This window comes from Heteronotia binoei, chromosome 13 (genome assembly GCF_032191835.1).
Source record: "Heteronotia binoei isolate CCM8104 ecotype False Entrance Well chromosome 13, APGP_CSIRO_Hbin_v1, whole genome shotgun sequence".
Lineage (NCBI taxonomy): Eukaryota > Metazoa > Chordata > Lepidosauria > Squamata > Gekkonidae > Heteronotia > Heteronotia binoei.
In genome coordinates, this window is record NC_083235.1 from 21,731,032 (window position 1) to 21,747,606 (window position 16,575).

The 16,575-nt window shown below is 48.1% G+C and overlaps 2 protein-coding genes and 1 non-coding gene across 3 annotated transcripts in view; 1 reads left to right on the forward strand and 2 right to left on the reverse strand.

The window, feature by feature from the left end:
• The window catches only part of SLC48A1 (solute carrier family 48 member 1), a 456,994-nt gene that overhangs the window by 171,388 nt on the left and 269,031 nt on the right, over nucleotides 1–16,575 (reverse strand). The window lies entirely within an intron of this gene.
• The window catches only part of RAPGEF3 (Rap guanine nucleotide exchange factor 3), a 98,809-nt gene that overhangs the window by 79,157 nt on the left and 3,077 nt on the right, over nucleotides 1–16,575 (forward strand). Inside the window, exons 18-25 of the mRNA XM_060253309.1 lie at nucleotides 2,526–2,672; nucleotides 3,652–3,749; nucleotides 5,671–5,796; nucleotides 6,018–6,199; nucleotides 6,432–6,522; nucleotides 12,568–12,618; nucleotides 14,033–14,120; nucleotides 14,440–14,504. Coding sequence (XP_060109292.1) covers nucleotides 2,526–2,672; nucleotides 3,652–3,749; nucleotides 5,671–5,796; nucleotides 6,018–6,199; nucleotides 6,432–6,522; nucleotides 12,568–12,618; nucleotides 14,033–14,120; nucleotides 14,440–14,504 — 848 coding nt within the window. The remainder of the gene's footprint in view (nucleotides 1–2,525; nucleotides 2,673–3,651; nucleotides 3,750–5,670; nucleotides 5,797–6,017; nucleotides 6,200–6,431; nucleotides 6,523–12,567; nucleotides 12,619–14,032; nucleotides 14,121–14,439; nucleotides 14,505–16,575) is intronic.
• On the reverse strand, nucleotides 5,540–5,610 carry TRNAA-UGC (transfer RNA alanine (anticodon UGC)). The gene has a single exon. It is a non-coding gene; the product is annotated as a tRNA-Ala (tRNA).

Genomic DNA, 16,575 nt, shown 5'->3' on the forward strand with positions numbered 1-16,575 from the left:
CGAGGCCTCCTTTTGCTGCCAGTACGTGGCTGGCCAGCCTACTGATTGGCACCAGGGGAGGGCCAATGGTAGGGTGTTACAACTTTAAGTGGGAGCCACTACTGGGAAAGACTGGGCTTTGGTAGATGGGTCCATAAGCCTGTTTTTCAGCAGCGTTCTGCTTTTTGATGAAGCTATGTGTCCAGAGGGAAGGGGAATCCAGGGACAAAATGCAAGTATTTTAGTCCTCAAAGGGAATGGGGAAAGTGCCCAAATGATGCAGTTGTTTTGACTTTTTGTTTGTAAAGCTAATTCCCTGGGTAGTGGTGGTGATAGGGGGAATACACCAAGTTCAAAGAGCGGATGGAGCGATCCAGCTGGGTTCTGGCGGACTGGGTTGCAGCTGGACCCTTTTCTAATGGGCCACTCCCTTCCTGTGCTAAAGCGCACTCCCTCTGTGGGTCTTGCAGAAATCCCTGCAGGGCAGCAAAGGGCGGTGTGCAGAAGTTCACGTCCTTTTGGGTGGCTGGGATTGCATGGAACAAACAAACAAACAGTCCCCAAAATGAATGTTGTCTTTGGCCAGGTTGTACAGCCTGATGGCTATTCAAAACTAAATCCTGCTTGAGGAGGATCTGAAACTGGTACCTTGCGTACATGATGCCAAAACGCATTTATAGGGCTCGATCCCATGGAACTCTTCGGCTCATGCACATGCTCTGGCACAGGTGGAAACGCAAAGTCCTTCCAAGAAGCCCTGGAAATCTTTTTGTTGCTGTTCAGTCGCACAGTTGAGTCTGACTTTTTGCGATCCCATGGGCCAAGTCACGCCAGGCCCCCCTATCTTCCACCATCCTCTGAAGTCTGCTCAAATTCATGTTAGTTACATCAGTAACACTGTCCAGCCATCTCATCTTTTGTTGTCCGCTTCTTCTTTTGCCTTCTGTCTTTCCCAGCATCAGGGTCTTCTCCAGGGAGTGCTCCCTTCTCATTGGGTGGCCAAAGTATTTGAGCTTCAGCATCTGACCTTCCAGAGAACAGTCAGGGTTGATTTAAATATAAAATATATATTTCCTTAGGACTGACTGATTGGATCTTCTTGCAGTTCAAGAGACTCTCAAGAGTCTTCTCCAGCACCACATCTCAAAAGCATCTATTCTTCTGTGCTCATTCAATGTATTCCACCTTGTGTTGCTGCTTGTGCAAGACATGGTACAAATTGGGTTTCCAGGTCCCCCCTGGCCACTGGTGACGGCAAGGGTTGCCTGCTCCAGACTGGAAACTTCTGGAGATTTGGGGGTGGAGCCCAAGGAGGACAACAACCTCAGTGGGGTACAATACTATAGAGACTACCTCCCAAAGCATCCATTTCTCTACAGGAGAACTGATCTCTGTAGTCTGGAGATGAGCTGAAATTCCAGGGGATCGCCAGGTCCCACCTGGAGGCTGGTATCCCTAGGTGCAAAGTCTATTTCAGCAGGGTCTCCTTTCCCCAGATAAAGACCTTCTGAGAGATCTCATCATATTGCTCTTCCGAATTGGGCTTTAATGACTTCATAGAATGGCTTTTTGCTTGAGGTAGACGGCAACTGGCCTCACCTGGATAGCCCAGGTTAGTCTGATCTCATCAGATTTCAGAAGCTAAGCAGGGTTGGCCCTAGTTAGTATTTGGATGGGAGGCCCCCAAGGAAGTCCAGGGCTGCTACACAGAGGCAGGCAATGGCAAACTAACTGTTGCCTTAAAAACCCTATGCAGGGGTGTCAGACATGCGGGCAAGGGGCCGAACAGGCCCCCCGGAGGGCTCCTGTCAGGCCCCTGAGCAACAGGCTGTCATCTGCTTCCTTCTCCCTCTCTCTTGCTTCCTTCTGCATCACAGCTTGCTTTGCAAGACTTGTTCAATCACATAGAAACTACAGAACGAAGCTTCTGTTTTCTCCATTGGCTGAGGCTCCTCCCTTAGGGAAGAGGGCAGGGGGAGGGAGAGCTTGCTTTGCAAGGCTCTCTCAGTCGCACAGCAGAGCTACTGAGCCAAGCCTCTCTTCCTTCTATTGGCTGAGGCTCCTCCCCCTCTTGGTCCCGAAGGAAGGAAAGAGCCCGAGCTTTCCTGGATTGCGTGAGAGGGATACAAAGAAAGCTCATTTAAGACCAATGACTGCTGATATTTTAGGCATGTTTTTAAAAAGTTTTTTTAACTTTTAAAAGCACATTTCACTTGTGCTTTTCATATTAGGCTACACCCCCTGATGTAGCCAATCCTTCAAGAGCTTACAAGGCTTTTTTGTAAGCTCTTGGAGGATTGGCTACATCAGGGGTGTGTGGCCTAATATGCAAAAGAGCTCCTGCTAGAATTCCACCTCTAGGTGGATCCCACCTAGTGACTTTTCATGAATTAATCACACTGATAGATAATTGTTTCAGATATTATTTTACAAAATCCAAGGCGGGGTGGGGCGGGAAATCATCAACTTTCTAGGAGCATTTATTTGCTGCAGCAACCTTTGTTCATGTTCCTTCCTCTGTTTCCCGGCGTCTTCCTTTCCTGTAGTTGCCTATGACATATATAGGCCAGACTATTCCTGCCTGACGACGGTGGTGCCGGTGAACGCTCCCATGAAGGAAGTCCTTGCCTCGCTGGCCGACAATCATGACTGGAGCAAAGAATGGATCCTAGTCAAGGTCAATTCAGCAGGGGGTGAGTAATACACACGCTGCCCATTGGTGCGGATGGTAGGAATCCGTCCTTCCATCTGAGGAGTGTACAGGAAGCACATTCCTATTTGCATGATTACAACCACCTTTTCCCAGGCATACTTAACGGTGAAGTCAAGTTTACAGCAGTGGAAACGCCCTTGTTTTCCTTCGGTGTATATCAGAAGATCCCAGCTTGGTGCCCGTGGACACCATGAAGCCCATCAACTCATTTCCTCATGCCCACCAAGCAGAAAGTGGGTAGGGCCTAGGGTTACCAAGTCCGATTGTTGTGCTGGCAGGAGAGAGGGAGGGACTTTCCAGGCATGGGGAGGAGTGTTGAAATGTACCTACATAAACCAGAAGTGATGTTGGCACACTGGGAACATCGGTGGAGAGGTGCTCTGGTTTTGGGGCAAAACTCTATGGTAAATTTCACTTCCAGTCATAGAGTTCTGCCCAAAACCCAGAGCATCACTCTGACATTCCTATGTCACTTCCAGTTTTCATAAGCACAGGAGTGGCCCAAGGGCGCATGGCGCCCTAGGCAAACTTACAGCCCACCGCCCCCCTCCACAGTGCCCCCTGTCTAAAAAGAGTTATATCGGGGGAGTGGCCTAATATGCAAAGAAGTTCCTGCTACAACAAAAGCCTTATTGATAAGAATAAAATGGAAGAGAGGAGAATAATGTAAGCTACCTTGGTTCCTCTTGTGGAAAAAAGCAGAGAGTAAAGAAGCTTTCGCTGCAGTCTTTCCGGTTTTTCCCAGCTTTGCCGCTAAGTAAACAAACAAAATCAAAACGTGATGTGGACAATATAACCGTGTTAAGTTTTTCTTTATTCATGAGTCACATGGTCCTTGTTTGGGAGACATTGGAGACAAAAGGCACCCTAGACTTGGCAAGAACCAAAGAAAGCAATACTGCCACTTCGTGGCCATTGTGAGCATCGTCATATCTTTGACTAATTTCTATCTCTTGCAGATAAAGAAGTATTGCCCATGGAGTCCATTGGCGTGTTTACGTCCCTGGGGTTGAACGAGAGGCTCTTTGCTGTCAGCCTTCAGGAGCTCCACACCTTGGTGAGCGCATCTCTTTCATAAATCTGTGCAGGGCAAAACTACCCCTCCAGGGAATCCTCTCTTGTTAATTTCCTGCCTCATTCCACCACCCAGGTTTCTAGACAGTGTACCTGATGCAGATCCCATTGTGGAAAACATCTTTGTGACCCTGTGGTCAGAGAGGGCAAAAAGGCAGACAGGGGGATATGGGGCATACCTGGAGCTGTGTCCTTCTGGAAATATTCCACAGAGAGTGCAATCCTATGCAGAATTCTCACAATATAAGAGCTTGTGGACATTCAATTAAATTGCTGAGCAGTCGGGTTAGAACTGATAAAAGGAAGTACTTCTTCACCCAAAGGATGATTAACACATGGAATTCACTGCCACAGGAGGTGGTGGCAGTTAAAAGCATAGACAACTTCAAGAGGGGACTGGATAAGCATATGGAGCAGAGGTCCATCAGTGGCTATTAGCCACAGGGTATAGATGGAACTCTCTGTCTGGGGCAGTGATGCTCTGTATTCTTGGTGTGGGGGGGGGGCAACAGTGGGAGAGCTACTAGTGTCCTTTCCCCAATGGTGGACCTCCTGATGGCACCTGATTTTTTTGGCCACTCTGACACAGGGTGTTGAACTGGATGGGCCATTGGCCTGATCCAACATGGCTTCTCTTATGAATTACTCCTGTCTAAACCTAGATTTCAGTGGGTTTAGACTGGGATCACTCTGCATAGGATTGCTCTGTAAGACTTTCTGTCTGGGTATATAAAGAGGGACCTTGAAAAAGTCTTCTTTTTTAGGATTTCTATAAATGGTTGGCTTTGGATTAATTTCAGCTAACGTAGGCATGGCTAATTATTGATAAATGGGGAGATCAAGCATGCACAGTTCCAAAATGGGGCAAAGTAACAGAGGCCACTTTAATGTGGGAAAATGAAAGGATGTAGGATTGGCGACTGTGTTTGGAAATACCTGGAGATTTGGAGGGGGACCCTGGGGAGAGAGGAGTTCAGGAACGGCAGGGACTTCAGTGAGGTATAATGAACACAAGAACCTAAGAGAAGCCATGTTGGATCAGGCCAGTGGCTCATCCAGTCCAACACTCTGTCACACAGTGGCCAAAAAAACCAGGTGCCATCAGGAGGCCCATCAGTGGGACCAGGACACTAGAAGCCCTCCCACTGTTGCCCCCCCCCCCCCAAAGCACCAAGAATACAGAGCATCACTTGCCCCAGACAGAGTTCCATCCAGGGTTTTTTTGTAGCAAGAACTCCTTTGCATATTAGGCCACACACCCCTGATGTAGCCAATCCTCCTGGATCTTACCATAGGCCCTGTACGAAGATCCCCGTAAGCTCTTGGAGGATTGGCTACATCAGGGGTGTGTGGCCTAATATGCAAAGGCGTTTCCACTACAAAAAAAGCCTTGGTTCCACCCATATTTTGTGGCTAATAGCCACTGACAGACTTCTGTTCCATATGTTTATGCCATAGAGTCCACCCTCCAAAGCTGCCAGGGGAACTGATCTCTGTCACCTGGAGATCAATTCTAATTCTGGGAAATTTCCAGGCCCCATCTGGAAGTTGGCAACCCTACAAGAGTTCACCCTCTCTCCCTCCCACCCCCACACTCATGCTACAGTCCCAAAGCAAATCAGTCTCCTGCAGACTTTTAAGATGAAAAGACTGACACGGCTTCAGGGAACCTGGTTAGAAATAGTATTGTGTAGTTTGACCCTGACAGGCAGCAGCTATCCAGGAATCTCTGATGGAAGTCTTTCACATCACTTCCTACCTAGTCCTTTTACCTGGAGATGCCGGGGATTGAACCCAGGGCCTTCTGCATGCAAAGCAGCTGCTCTACCACTGAGCCATGGTCCCTGCATTTGCAACACTAATGCCTATCCACAGTGGCTTTAGGACTGTTCTTGTTTATCCAGGCCCCTCACCCTGAGCAGCTAGGCCCTGCTGTGGGCACTTGGGACAGCCTGGATTTCATCAGTTCCAAGGATCTGTCCAATCAGATCACAGAGCATGACTGGAACCTCTTCAAGAGCATCCATCAGGTAAGAAGACACCCCCTAGGAGCCATGGCAACGTGACTGGGCTTGTCGCTTAGCAGAAATTCCTGCCTCTTGCCTTGTGGGTAATGGGAAGCAGGGGTGAGATGTCCAGCCGCTAGGCTTGCAGGTTTTAAGGTGGAGCTGAGTGGAGACCTAGTGGTTTTAAGGGGGGAGTTTAGCTGAGACTCTCATGGCTGTTGTGTTGCTGCTGTTTTTTTTTTAAGGTGGAGCTGATTTACAGCATTTTCGGGCCTCAGAAGTTCCCCAGCGCCACCACGGCCAACCTGGAGCGTTTCCTGCGTCGTTTCAACGAGCTGCAATTTTGGGTCACCACAGAGATCTGCCTCTGCCCGGAGGTCATCAAGAGGGCCCAACTTCTCCGCAAATTCATCAAGCTGGCGGCACAGTAAGACTTCTCAAGGTGTGGGGTTGCCAACTCCAGGTTGGGGAATTCCTGGAGATTTTGGGAATGGAGCCTGGGGAGCGTGAGGGTTGGGGGAGGAGAAGGAGCTCAGCATGATATAAGGCCAGAGGATCTAAGCTCATCCTTAGCTTGAGTTTGGAAGTCCGGTGTGCAAGCCCAACTTGGATCTCAGCTCCTCCTTGGGCTGAGTGTCACCCGTGACTTTTTGTTTCAGCCTGAAGGACCAGAAGAACCTGAACTCCTTCTTCGCGGTGATGTTTGGCTTGGGCCACTCCAGCGTCAGCCGCCTCTCAAGGACATGGGAGGTACGTTTATTCTGCAGAGTGGAGGGGAAGCCACACAGTGAGCAGTGACTGCTTGGAGACTGTGGATCCAGTCAGTGGCTTGGATATGCTGGAACGTTTCTGTCGATGGAAGGACTTCCACCAAGCAATTGAATAATAGAATCATAGAGTTGGAAGGGACCTCCAGAGTCATCTAATCCAACCCCCTGCACAATGCAGGAAATTCACAAATATCTCCCCCTAAATTCACAGGGCCCTCATTGCTGTCAGATGGCCATTTAGCCTCTGTTTAAAAACCTCCAAGGAAGGAGAGCCCACCACCTCCTGAGGAAGCCTGTTCCACTGAGGAACTGCTCAAATTGCTATTCTCTTGCCTCCCCTCTCCTGCTGCAGCTAAAAATGTCCTCTGAAATGCTGCTCTTGGGGGGGCCCCAGTGCCCTTGGAACACCATCGGGCATTTGGGACAGCACCAGGAGGTGAGAAATCCCACTGCAGGTGGAACGCCTTCTCTCCATTAATGGTGGTAGGAAGTGCCATCACATTGCAGCTAGCTTCTGTCAACCCTGCCTGGTTCTTGCATATAAGTCCTGCGCTTCCTTGGTAGTCTCCCGTCCAACTCTAACAAGATTGGGCTAGCAGAGGGGTAGCCAGACTTGCTTAATGGTTGAGAGCCACATGACTTAGATGCTGGGAGGGAGGGATGAAGGAAGGGAGGGAAGGAAGGAAGGAGACTGCAGATTTATACCCCGCCCTTCTCTCTGAATCAGAGACTCAGAGCGGCTTACAATCTCCTGTATCTTCTCCTCCCACAACAGACACCCTGTGAGGTGGGTGGGGCTGAGAGGACTCTCACAGCAGCTGCCCTTTCAAGGACAACTCCTGGGCTATGACCCAAAGCCATTCCAGCAGCTGCAAGTGGAGGAGCGGGGAATCAAACCCGGTTCTCCCAGATAAGAGTCCATGCACTTAACCACTACACCAAACTCAGGAAGGAAGGGAGGGGAAGGGGTAGAAAGGAAGCAATTTTAACTTTGAATGCATTCTGCAAGCCACTGGCTGACTTGGCTTAGAGAAGTGATTTAAAGAGACAGATGCCTTCTCCAAGCCAGCTGACAAGGCAGTGGGGGCTTCAAGAGCCACACAATATGTGTGAAAGAGTCACATGTGGCTCCTGAGCCACAGTTTGGTCAGACTGGGCTAACCAGAGCTATCCAGGCCAGGTCAGAGATAAGCAGAGGTGGTTTGCCATGTCATGACTCCTGACTTCCTTGATGGCCTTCCATCCAAATACTGACCAGGGCGACCCTGCTTAGCTTCCGAGATCTGGCAAGATCAGGCTAGCGTGGGCCATGGGGAAACCAGTAATAGGGAAATGCAATTCACTGCCACCTTTTACCTACCCCGTGGCACAGAGTGGTCAGCTGCAGTACTGCAGTCCAAGCTCTGCTCATGACCTGAGTTCGATCCCGGCAGAAGCTGAGTTCAGGTAGCCAGCTCGAGGTTGACTCAGCCTTCCATCCTTCCAAGGTCGGTAAAATAAGTACCCAGCTTGCTGGGGGTAAAGTGTAGATGACTGAGGAAGGCAATGGCAAACCACCCCATAAGAAGTCTACCAAGAAAATGTGATGTGATGACACCCCGTAGGTCAGTAATGACTTGGTGCTTGCACAGGGGACTTCCTTTTTTTTCTAAAGGGAAGTTTAGCTTTTGCTTCTGAGCATGCACAGAGTGTAAATTCAACATTTCTCTTTCAACGCTCCAAATTCTTCCTGGAATCTTTGCAGAGCCATTTCACCGATCCGTAATTCCAAGTAATTGATGTGTATTCTTGCATAGTTCATGTTAAGTGCGTGTTGGCTAGATACACCCCAATTTCAACACTCTGTCAAACTGCAGCTTCCCACATCCTGGAAAAATGTCCCCCACATGAGCCAAGCAAAGGACGTGATGAGCAAGCACTTTACAGAAGTGCGGAAACAACCAGATGACTCAGGAATCACAGCGAAGGCATCTCGGCTTGATCTTGCTGGGCTAGGAATTAGCCCCCAAATGCCTACTCAGAGATATGTGGGGATTTATTTAACGCAAAGTTTATATCCCATCTTTCCACTTTGTCAAGTCCCTGAGGCAGCAGTCAAGGAAAACAAACAAGGCTAAGCAAAAATCCAAACAAGGAGCGGATGGAACATCTGTGCACCTACAATGGAATAAACCAAAGTGGGTGGGTGGGGAGGGGAGGGGAACCGCAACAAAATCAGAATGGCTTGGAGAAGTGAAGATGGTTTTTGAGAAATGGGCCACCCTGACTCATAGCAAGGAAGTTGAGTCCGTTTCCTTCTGGTCAGGAATTTTTCTGAGCAGGGACATACAGGAATGTAGTTCCAGCTGGCTTGGGATCAAGGGATGTGGCCTAATATGCAAATGAGTTCCTACTGGGCTTTTTCTACAAAAAAGCACTATGTGAAACTAGGGTGATGCCAGGGGGTGTGACCTAACATGCAAATGAGTTTCTGCTGGGCTTTTTCTGGACTCTTATCTGGGAGAACCGGGTTTGATTCCCCACTCCTCCACTTGCACCTGCTGGAATGGCCTTGGGTCAGCCATAGCTCTGGCAGAGGTTGTCCTTGAAAGGGCAGCTGCTGTGAGAGCCCTCTCCAGCCCCACCCACCTCACAGGGTGTTTGTTGTGGGGGAGGAAGGTAAAGGAGATTGTGAGCCGCTCTGAGACTCTTCGGAGTGGAGGGCGGGATATAAATCCAATATCTTATCTTCTTCTTCTACCCCAAAAGCCCTGCTTCTGGTGAACTTTGAAGCATTATGGACTGTATCCCAAGCAATTCTCCCACGAAGCTGTGGAGTCCTGTGAGCGAAAAATCTACTTTATGAGCTGCTGGCATTAAAGTTGTGAGCTGCTGGATAAATTTGTTTGCTCTGGGGCCAGGTTTCCTGAGCTAAGACAAAAATGGGTGAGCTGGAGGCTAAAAAACTGTGAGCTAGCTCACACCAACTCGGCTTAGAGGGTTAAAGAGTTAGAATACTTTCCCTATGGTTAAAACGCTTGGGGCTCTTTAGCTTGGGGAAACGTTGACTGAGGGGTGACATGATAGAGGTTTACAAGATTATGTGTGGGAAAGAGGAGGTGGAGAAAGTACTTTTCTCCCTTTCTCACAATACGTGAACTCATGGGCACTCAATGAAACTGCTGAGCAGTTAGGTTAGAACAGATAAAAGGAAGTACTTCTTCACACAATGGGTGATTAACATGTGGAATTCACTGCCACAGGAGGTGGTGGCAGCTGCAAGCATAGCCAGCTTCAAGAGGGGATTGGATCAGCATCTGGAGCAGGGGTCCATCGGTGACTGTTAGCCAAATCGTATTGTTGGAACTCTGTCTGGGACAGTGAGGCTTTGTATACTTGGTGCTTTGTGCGGGAGGCAACAGTGGGAGGGCTTCTAGTGTCCTGGCTCCACTGATGGACCTCCTGATGGCACCTGGGGTCTTTTTTGGCCACTCAGTGTTGGACTGGATGGGACATTGGCCTGATCCAACTTGGCTTCTCTTTCGTTCTTATGAACATGGATCCCAAGAATTATTTTCCAGTCAGATTTCTCACTCCATTGTGCCCAGTTGCCTTCTCCGCAGCCTCAACCCCACGTGACTTTGACCCACGTGAAGCCTATAATCCCTGGTAATCAAAGGGGCTTCCTCCTCTTAAATGAACATATGAACGTATGAAGCTGCCTTCTACTGAATCAGACCCTGGGTCCATCAAAGTCAGTATTGTCTTCTCAGACTGGTAGCAGCTCTCCAGGGTCTCAAGCTGAGGTTTTTCACACCTTTTTGCCTGGACCCTTTCTTGGAGATGCCAGGGATTGAACCTGGGACCTTCTGCTTCCCAAGCAGATGCTCTACCACTGAGCCACCATCCCTCCCACTATCCCTCCTCTTTCTGTCTCTCACCAGAGGAAAAGCTAGTAGGACTGAGTTAAGTGTTTTTTTAAAAAAAAAAAAGAGATTTGTGTTCATTAGTGACGAAGGCAATTAATCTTCCTAACTTTTCTCTCCCCTGAATTCCCCAATGAGGCAGACATAAGCAGAAAAGACATCTCAAGGCACAAGGGTTCCGCTCTAAATATTAGCATCCACAGGCAATTATTGAGTTATCAGAAAGGTTTTGTACAGGGGAATTGCTTAACTGTGGGACTGAGACCGATTTCCCACCAGCTGCTCTTCTCCGTGGGGCTTCCGTCGGATTTCACACTATCTGCACCGTGGCTGCAACTCGATTCGCCTTTTTCGCACAGCAAACAGAAACTGGCTTTTAGAGGATCTTGTTTGCTGTGCAAAAGAGGCGGAGCAAGTTGCAGCCCCAGGGCAGATAGCATGAAATCCAATGGAGGGGAGAGAGAGCGGCATATGGCTAGTGGGAAATGGATCTGCCTGCATATAGCTCAGGTGCAGTTTTCACTGAATCCTTCATCATATACAAGTAAGAATGGAGATCCCTATATCCTGGTCTGAATGAGGGGGGCGGGGAACATTACAGAGAAAGGAGCCAGGATGCAGAGGTGTAGTTAAAGATATAATCAGCTTGATTAGAGCAAGGGAGAAATGCTTTGGGGCAGAAAAATAGCATCGGTAGAAAGATAAAGAACCTTATGTTCCTGCTCAGCCTTGACTGATCCATTGCTCTGGACTTGTGGATTAATTCAAGATCTGCAATCTCACACCCCTGCCCTTAAAGCACTAGATAAAGAAATTAATAGTAATTTAATTAAATTAATTTTTTTAATTTATACCCCACCCTATCCCGCAACCCCACCCCCCATGGCGCAGAGTGTTAAAGCTGTGGTACTGCACTCCTAAGCGCTGCTCATGACCTGAGTTCGATCCCTGGTGGAAGCTGAGTTTTCAGGTAGCCGACTTGAGGTTGACTCAGCCTTCATTCCTTCCGAGGTCGGTAAAATGAGTCCCCAGCTTGCTGTGGGGAAAGTGTAGATGACTGGGGAAGGCAATGGCAAACCACCCCGTAAAAAGTCTGCCGTGAAAACATTGTGGAAGCAACGTCACCCCAGAGTCGGAAACGATTGGTGCTTGCACAGGGGACCTTCCCTTCCTTTCCTTTCAGCTTACAGCAGCAAAAACAAACATCAGAATTAAAGCATCATAAAACATCATAAAACAGTTTCAGTAGTCAAAACAGCATACTCAGAAGAGACAGACACTATTTCAGGCATAAGCGGCAAACATATAACAGCACGTATGGCCAATGATTGGTAAGTGGACAATGTTCTTCTTTCCGCTACTCCATTACTTGTTGATTCATGATTCACAGCTGAAAAAAACAGCACTATGGGAAAGGATTGCATCCAAGATTTTGTAAGGAGTTACGAAAGCTTTGCCTCTGGTATTTGATGTGTCATGGCTGTTTTCCACATGCAAGTCATCTCTTAAAGGGTTAGAACACTTCCCCTATGAAGAAAGGTTAAAACGCTTGGGGCTTTTTAGCTTGGAGAAACGTCGACTGCGGGGTGACATGATAGAGGTATACAAGATTATGCATGGGATAGAGAAGGTAGAGAAAGAAGTCCTTTTCTCCCTTTCTCACAATACAAGAACTCATGGCAATTCAATGAAATTGCTGAGCAGTCAGGTTAGAACAGGTAAAAGGAAGTGCTTCTTCACCCAAAGGGTGATTAACATGTGGAATTCACTGCCACAGGAGGTGGTGGTGGCTACAAGCATAGCCAGCTTCAAGAGGGGATTGGATAAGCATATGGAGCGGAGGTCCATCAGTGGCTATTAGCCGCAGCATATTGTTGAAACTCTCTGTCTGATGGCACCTCCTGATGGCACTTGGTTGTGTTATTTTTGTGGCCACTGTGTGACATAGAATGTTGGACTGGATGGGCCATTGGCCTGATCCAACATGGCTTTTCTCATGTTCTTATGTTCTCTTGACAATCAAGTAACAAAAATGCACGTGTGAGCTTCACCCTCTGACACTCTGGGCTAACTGGTGAGCGGTTTCTGACTATGACCCCTCCTTCTTTTCCATGTTGCAGAAGCTTCCACACAAGACCAGAAAGTTGTACAGCTCCCTGGAACGCTTGCTGGTGAGTGCAGGTCTCTATTGCCCTTTGGAAGCTGCTGGGAACTTGCCTTGTTTGCTCTCTTGAACTGCCCCTGGAACGGTATTTCCCCTCCATGCAGAGCTAATAGCAGCTCCAGAGGAGAATTTTAAAGAAACACGGGAGGGAAGGGTCTTCTCAAAGCTGGCTGCAGAAACAGGAAGAAGACCTTCCAGGGCTCTTTTTGTAGCAGGAGCTCCTTTGCATATTAGGCCACACCCCCTGATGTAGCCAATCCTCCAAGAGAGAGGGCTCTTAATACAGGGCTTACTGTAAGCTTCAGGAGGATTGGCTACATCAGGGGACGTGGCATAATATGCAGAGGAGCTCCTGCTACAAAAAGACCCCTGCACTCCCCCCCCACCCCCCCCACCCCATCTTTCTGAGTATCCAAGAGGAACGGACTCACTGGGTTTTCTTGCTTTTTCTGCAGTCAAAGTTGACTGTAAAACCAGGAAGAAAATCTACTCCCTGCCTCCATCTGTTGGAGAGGTGCGGGCTCACTGGGTTTTCTTCTTGCTTCTGCAACTAAAGTCGCCTGCAGAAGCAGGAAGACCTCCCCCCCCCCCCCCAAATGCTTCTCCATCTGTAGGGCGTGGGTGTTGAGCTAGGGGGCATGGCCCCGTGATGCCCTGCTGAACTACACCTCTGGAGCATCTTCCCTATGAGGAATGGCTGAAGAGCATGGGACTTTTCAGTTTAGAAAAGAGACAGTTAAGGGGGGCATGATTGAGGTTTATAAAATGATGCATGGAGAAGAGAGAGTTGACAAAGAGAAATCCCCCTCCCTGTCCAAAATGCTAGAACTGGAGAGCATCCCATGAAGCTGATGGGCAGTAGGTTCAGGATGGACAAAAGGAAATACTTCCTTATCTCCTTACCTTTTCCTCAGGCTCTTCTTTTTCAGCTCACTGCACACTCCAGCAGCCGCTCTGACACCAGTCTACCTGTCCTTAAGCTCAGCTGACCTCTTGTGACATCATAATGAAGCTCAGCTTCACTGTGGCATCAGTGCTGCCCAGCCAATCACTGAAAGAGACTGACTGATAGGCAGTAGGTTCAGTTACACTGAGAGTGATTAAAATTTGGCATTTGCTACTAAAGGCACTAAGCCTCTAAATCCCAGAGCCAGGAGGGAATATCAGGGGAGGACCTTGGCCTCTCTGCCCTGTTGTTGGACCTCCAGAGGAACTGGTCGGCCACTGTGTGAGACTGGATGCTGGACTAGATGGACCCTCACTGCTCTGATCCAGCAAGGAACTGGTCGGCCACTGTGTGAGGCAGAATGCTGGACTAGACGGACTCTTGGTCTGATCCAATAGGGCTCTTCTTATGTTCTTAACTGTGAACCTAATGCACACGCTATTGCAATTATCCCATTTTCATTTTTTTCCCCCAGGACCCCTCTTGGAATCACCGAGTCTATAGACTGGCTATGGCTAAACTAACTCCACCCATCATCCCCTTTATGCCCCTCCTTCTTAAAGGTACAGTAACATTTCTATTAAAATAGTAAAACTGCATCAGACGTTTGCAGTGAGCACTCTTTTTATCATAAGAGCTCCAAATTAAAAAAAAAAAGAATTAAAACGTTTGGAGAAAAGAACCTAAGAATAGCTATAACCAATCAATCAGACACAAGCGGGATCATAGTTTCCCCCTAGAGTTCCTTGGTGGTCTCCCATCTGAGTATGAACCAGGGAAGACCCTGCTTAGTTTCTGAGATTAGATACTCTCTGCTGGGCTATGCTGGTGGTGGCCTCTCGTGAATGATGGAAAAGTACAGAGCTCACCTTTATCTTATAGACATGACCTTCATCCATGAGGGAAATCGCACATTGGTGGAGAACCTTGTCAATTTCGAAAAGCTGGTAAGTGGTGAGGGATGACATGGGAGGGGAAGGAGTGTAGCCCTAGCATGCCATATTTTTGGCAAGAACAACCCCATACCATTTGAAATACAGCCCCCCCCCCATTTACAGGCCCGGTGCTAGGGGTTCTGGCACCCCAGGTCGAACCCTGCACTCCCGCCCCTTCCTAGGCTCTTCTCATGTGCAAGAAGAAAGGAAGGACACGACTTTCTTTCACAAGAAAGAAGGACATAGCCTCTTCCTGGCTCCCTTTGAAGCAGGAGAGGGGTGGGTGAGGGATGGGCTGGGCTGGGCTGAGCGTTCTCAAAGAAAGAACATGTGGCTCACCCTGCCCCTTGCCTGGCCCTCTCCCATTTCAGAGGGACCCGGAAAGAGGCTACCTTTCTTGCCTCTTCCCAGCTCTTCTGAAGCAGGAGAGGGCCGGGCAAGGGATGTTCGGGTCAGCTAATTAAGTAGGCTACTTAATACCTGTTGGAGGAATTAATGTGTCAAGCTGTCTAGGAGTTGAGAGGTTTTGGATGAACACGCAGAACCTTTTTAAATTTTTAATTGAAGAACAAGAGATAAACATAGAAATGACAAGGCAAAGGAATTCCATGGCAGTAGTGGAAAGGGATGTCAAGTCACAGCTGATTAAGGGTGACCCCCATGGGGTTTTCAAAGGCAAGAGATGTTTGGAGTTGGTTTGCCATTGCCTGCCTCTGTACAGCAACTCTGGACTTTTTTGATGGTCTCTCATCCCAAGTACTAACCAGGGCCAACTCTGCTTAGCTTCTGGGATCTGATGATGGGATTAGGCTAGCCTCGGCCATCCAGGTCAGAGTGAAGAAACTACATAGAATGCATCAATGCATAAGGGGATGGTGGCTCAGTGGTAGAGCATTTGCTTGGTAAGCAGAAGGTCCCAGGTTCAATCCCCAGCATCTCCAACTGAAAAGGGTCTAGGCAAGTAGGCATGAAAAACCTCAACTTGAGACTCTGGAGAGCCGCTGCCAGTTTAGTAGAGAGTACTGACTTTGATGGACCCAGGGACTGATTCAGTAGAAGGCAGCTTCATATGTGTTCATATGACTAGATGTAATGAACACCAAGCAGAGCAAAACCTCCTCCTTCCAGCCTCCCACTGTAGCTCACTGAAATTCTGCCTCTAGGAGTCAAGGGACCCTCTCACTGAGCACAGGATCCACAGTGCCGGCCTGCAGCAGGAAAGGGGAAGGGGAGAAACCACCCCTTTGCTTCCTCTGATAAAAAAAAAAACCTACTAACAGTGGTTAATAGCTGTAGGATGCAGCCCCATAGAAGGCAATGTAAACATCATTTAAATCATAATATCCTTTCAAAAACGTGTAATGGCCACCAGGTAATATACAGTGCGTAATCGTATCTTTTCTTTCTGCTGAGATGCCCACACTCAGTCAGCGTGCTGATCTCAGCTCTTTCCCATGTTTTCACTAGCCAGTTCTTAATAGATGGCTTAGATTGTTGCCAGCTATTGATGGCTTAATAGCTGTTAATAAACCATTGGCTAACATAGCAAATCTTTGAGGTAGTACTCTTTATATATATTTTTAAAACCCTATGCAATACAACTAATGGATTTATAGGAAGTGTAAGATGCACCATCTTATTTATTTATTTTACAAAAAAGCGGTATTTGAGGGCAACTCCGCTATGTAGGAAAATGATCAACTTTTTCGGTCAAGGGCATCTGCAATCAGGAAAGTTTATGAGCAGTGCCGTAGACTCCATAAATCAGTTTATAATGATTTTCTGTTTATTTAATGCAAAATATTGAGCTCCATGTCCTCAGCAATTGAAACTCTCCGGATCCGCCCCCCTACACAAACACAAAACGGTCTGCAGAGAGCAACAGCTGTTTCTTTTAATGTAACCTTTAAGGTAAAGACACTAGAAGCAATAAAATGTATTAGTTTCTAATTTGCCCAGTGGGCTTCCTGAATTGGAAGACCCTGATGGCCTTTGAGGGCACAATACTGGGAGAAACATGTGACAGGGCCTTTTTGGTGGCAGCCCCACCATTATGGAACAGCCTGCCCTGGGAGCTACACCT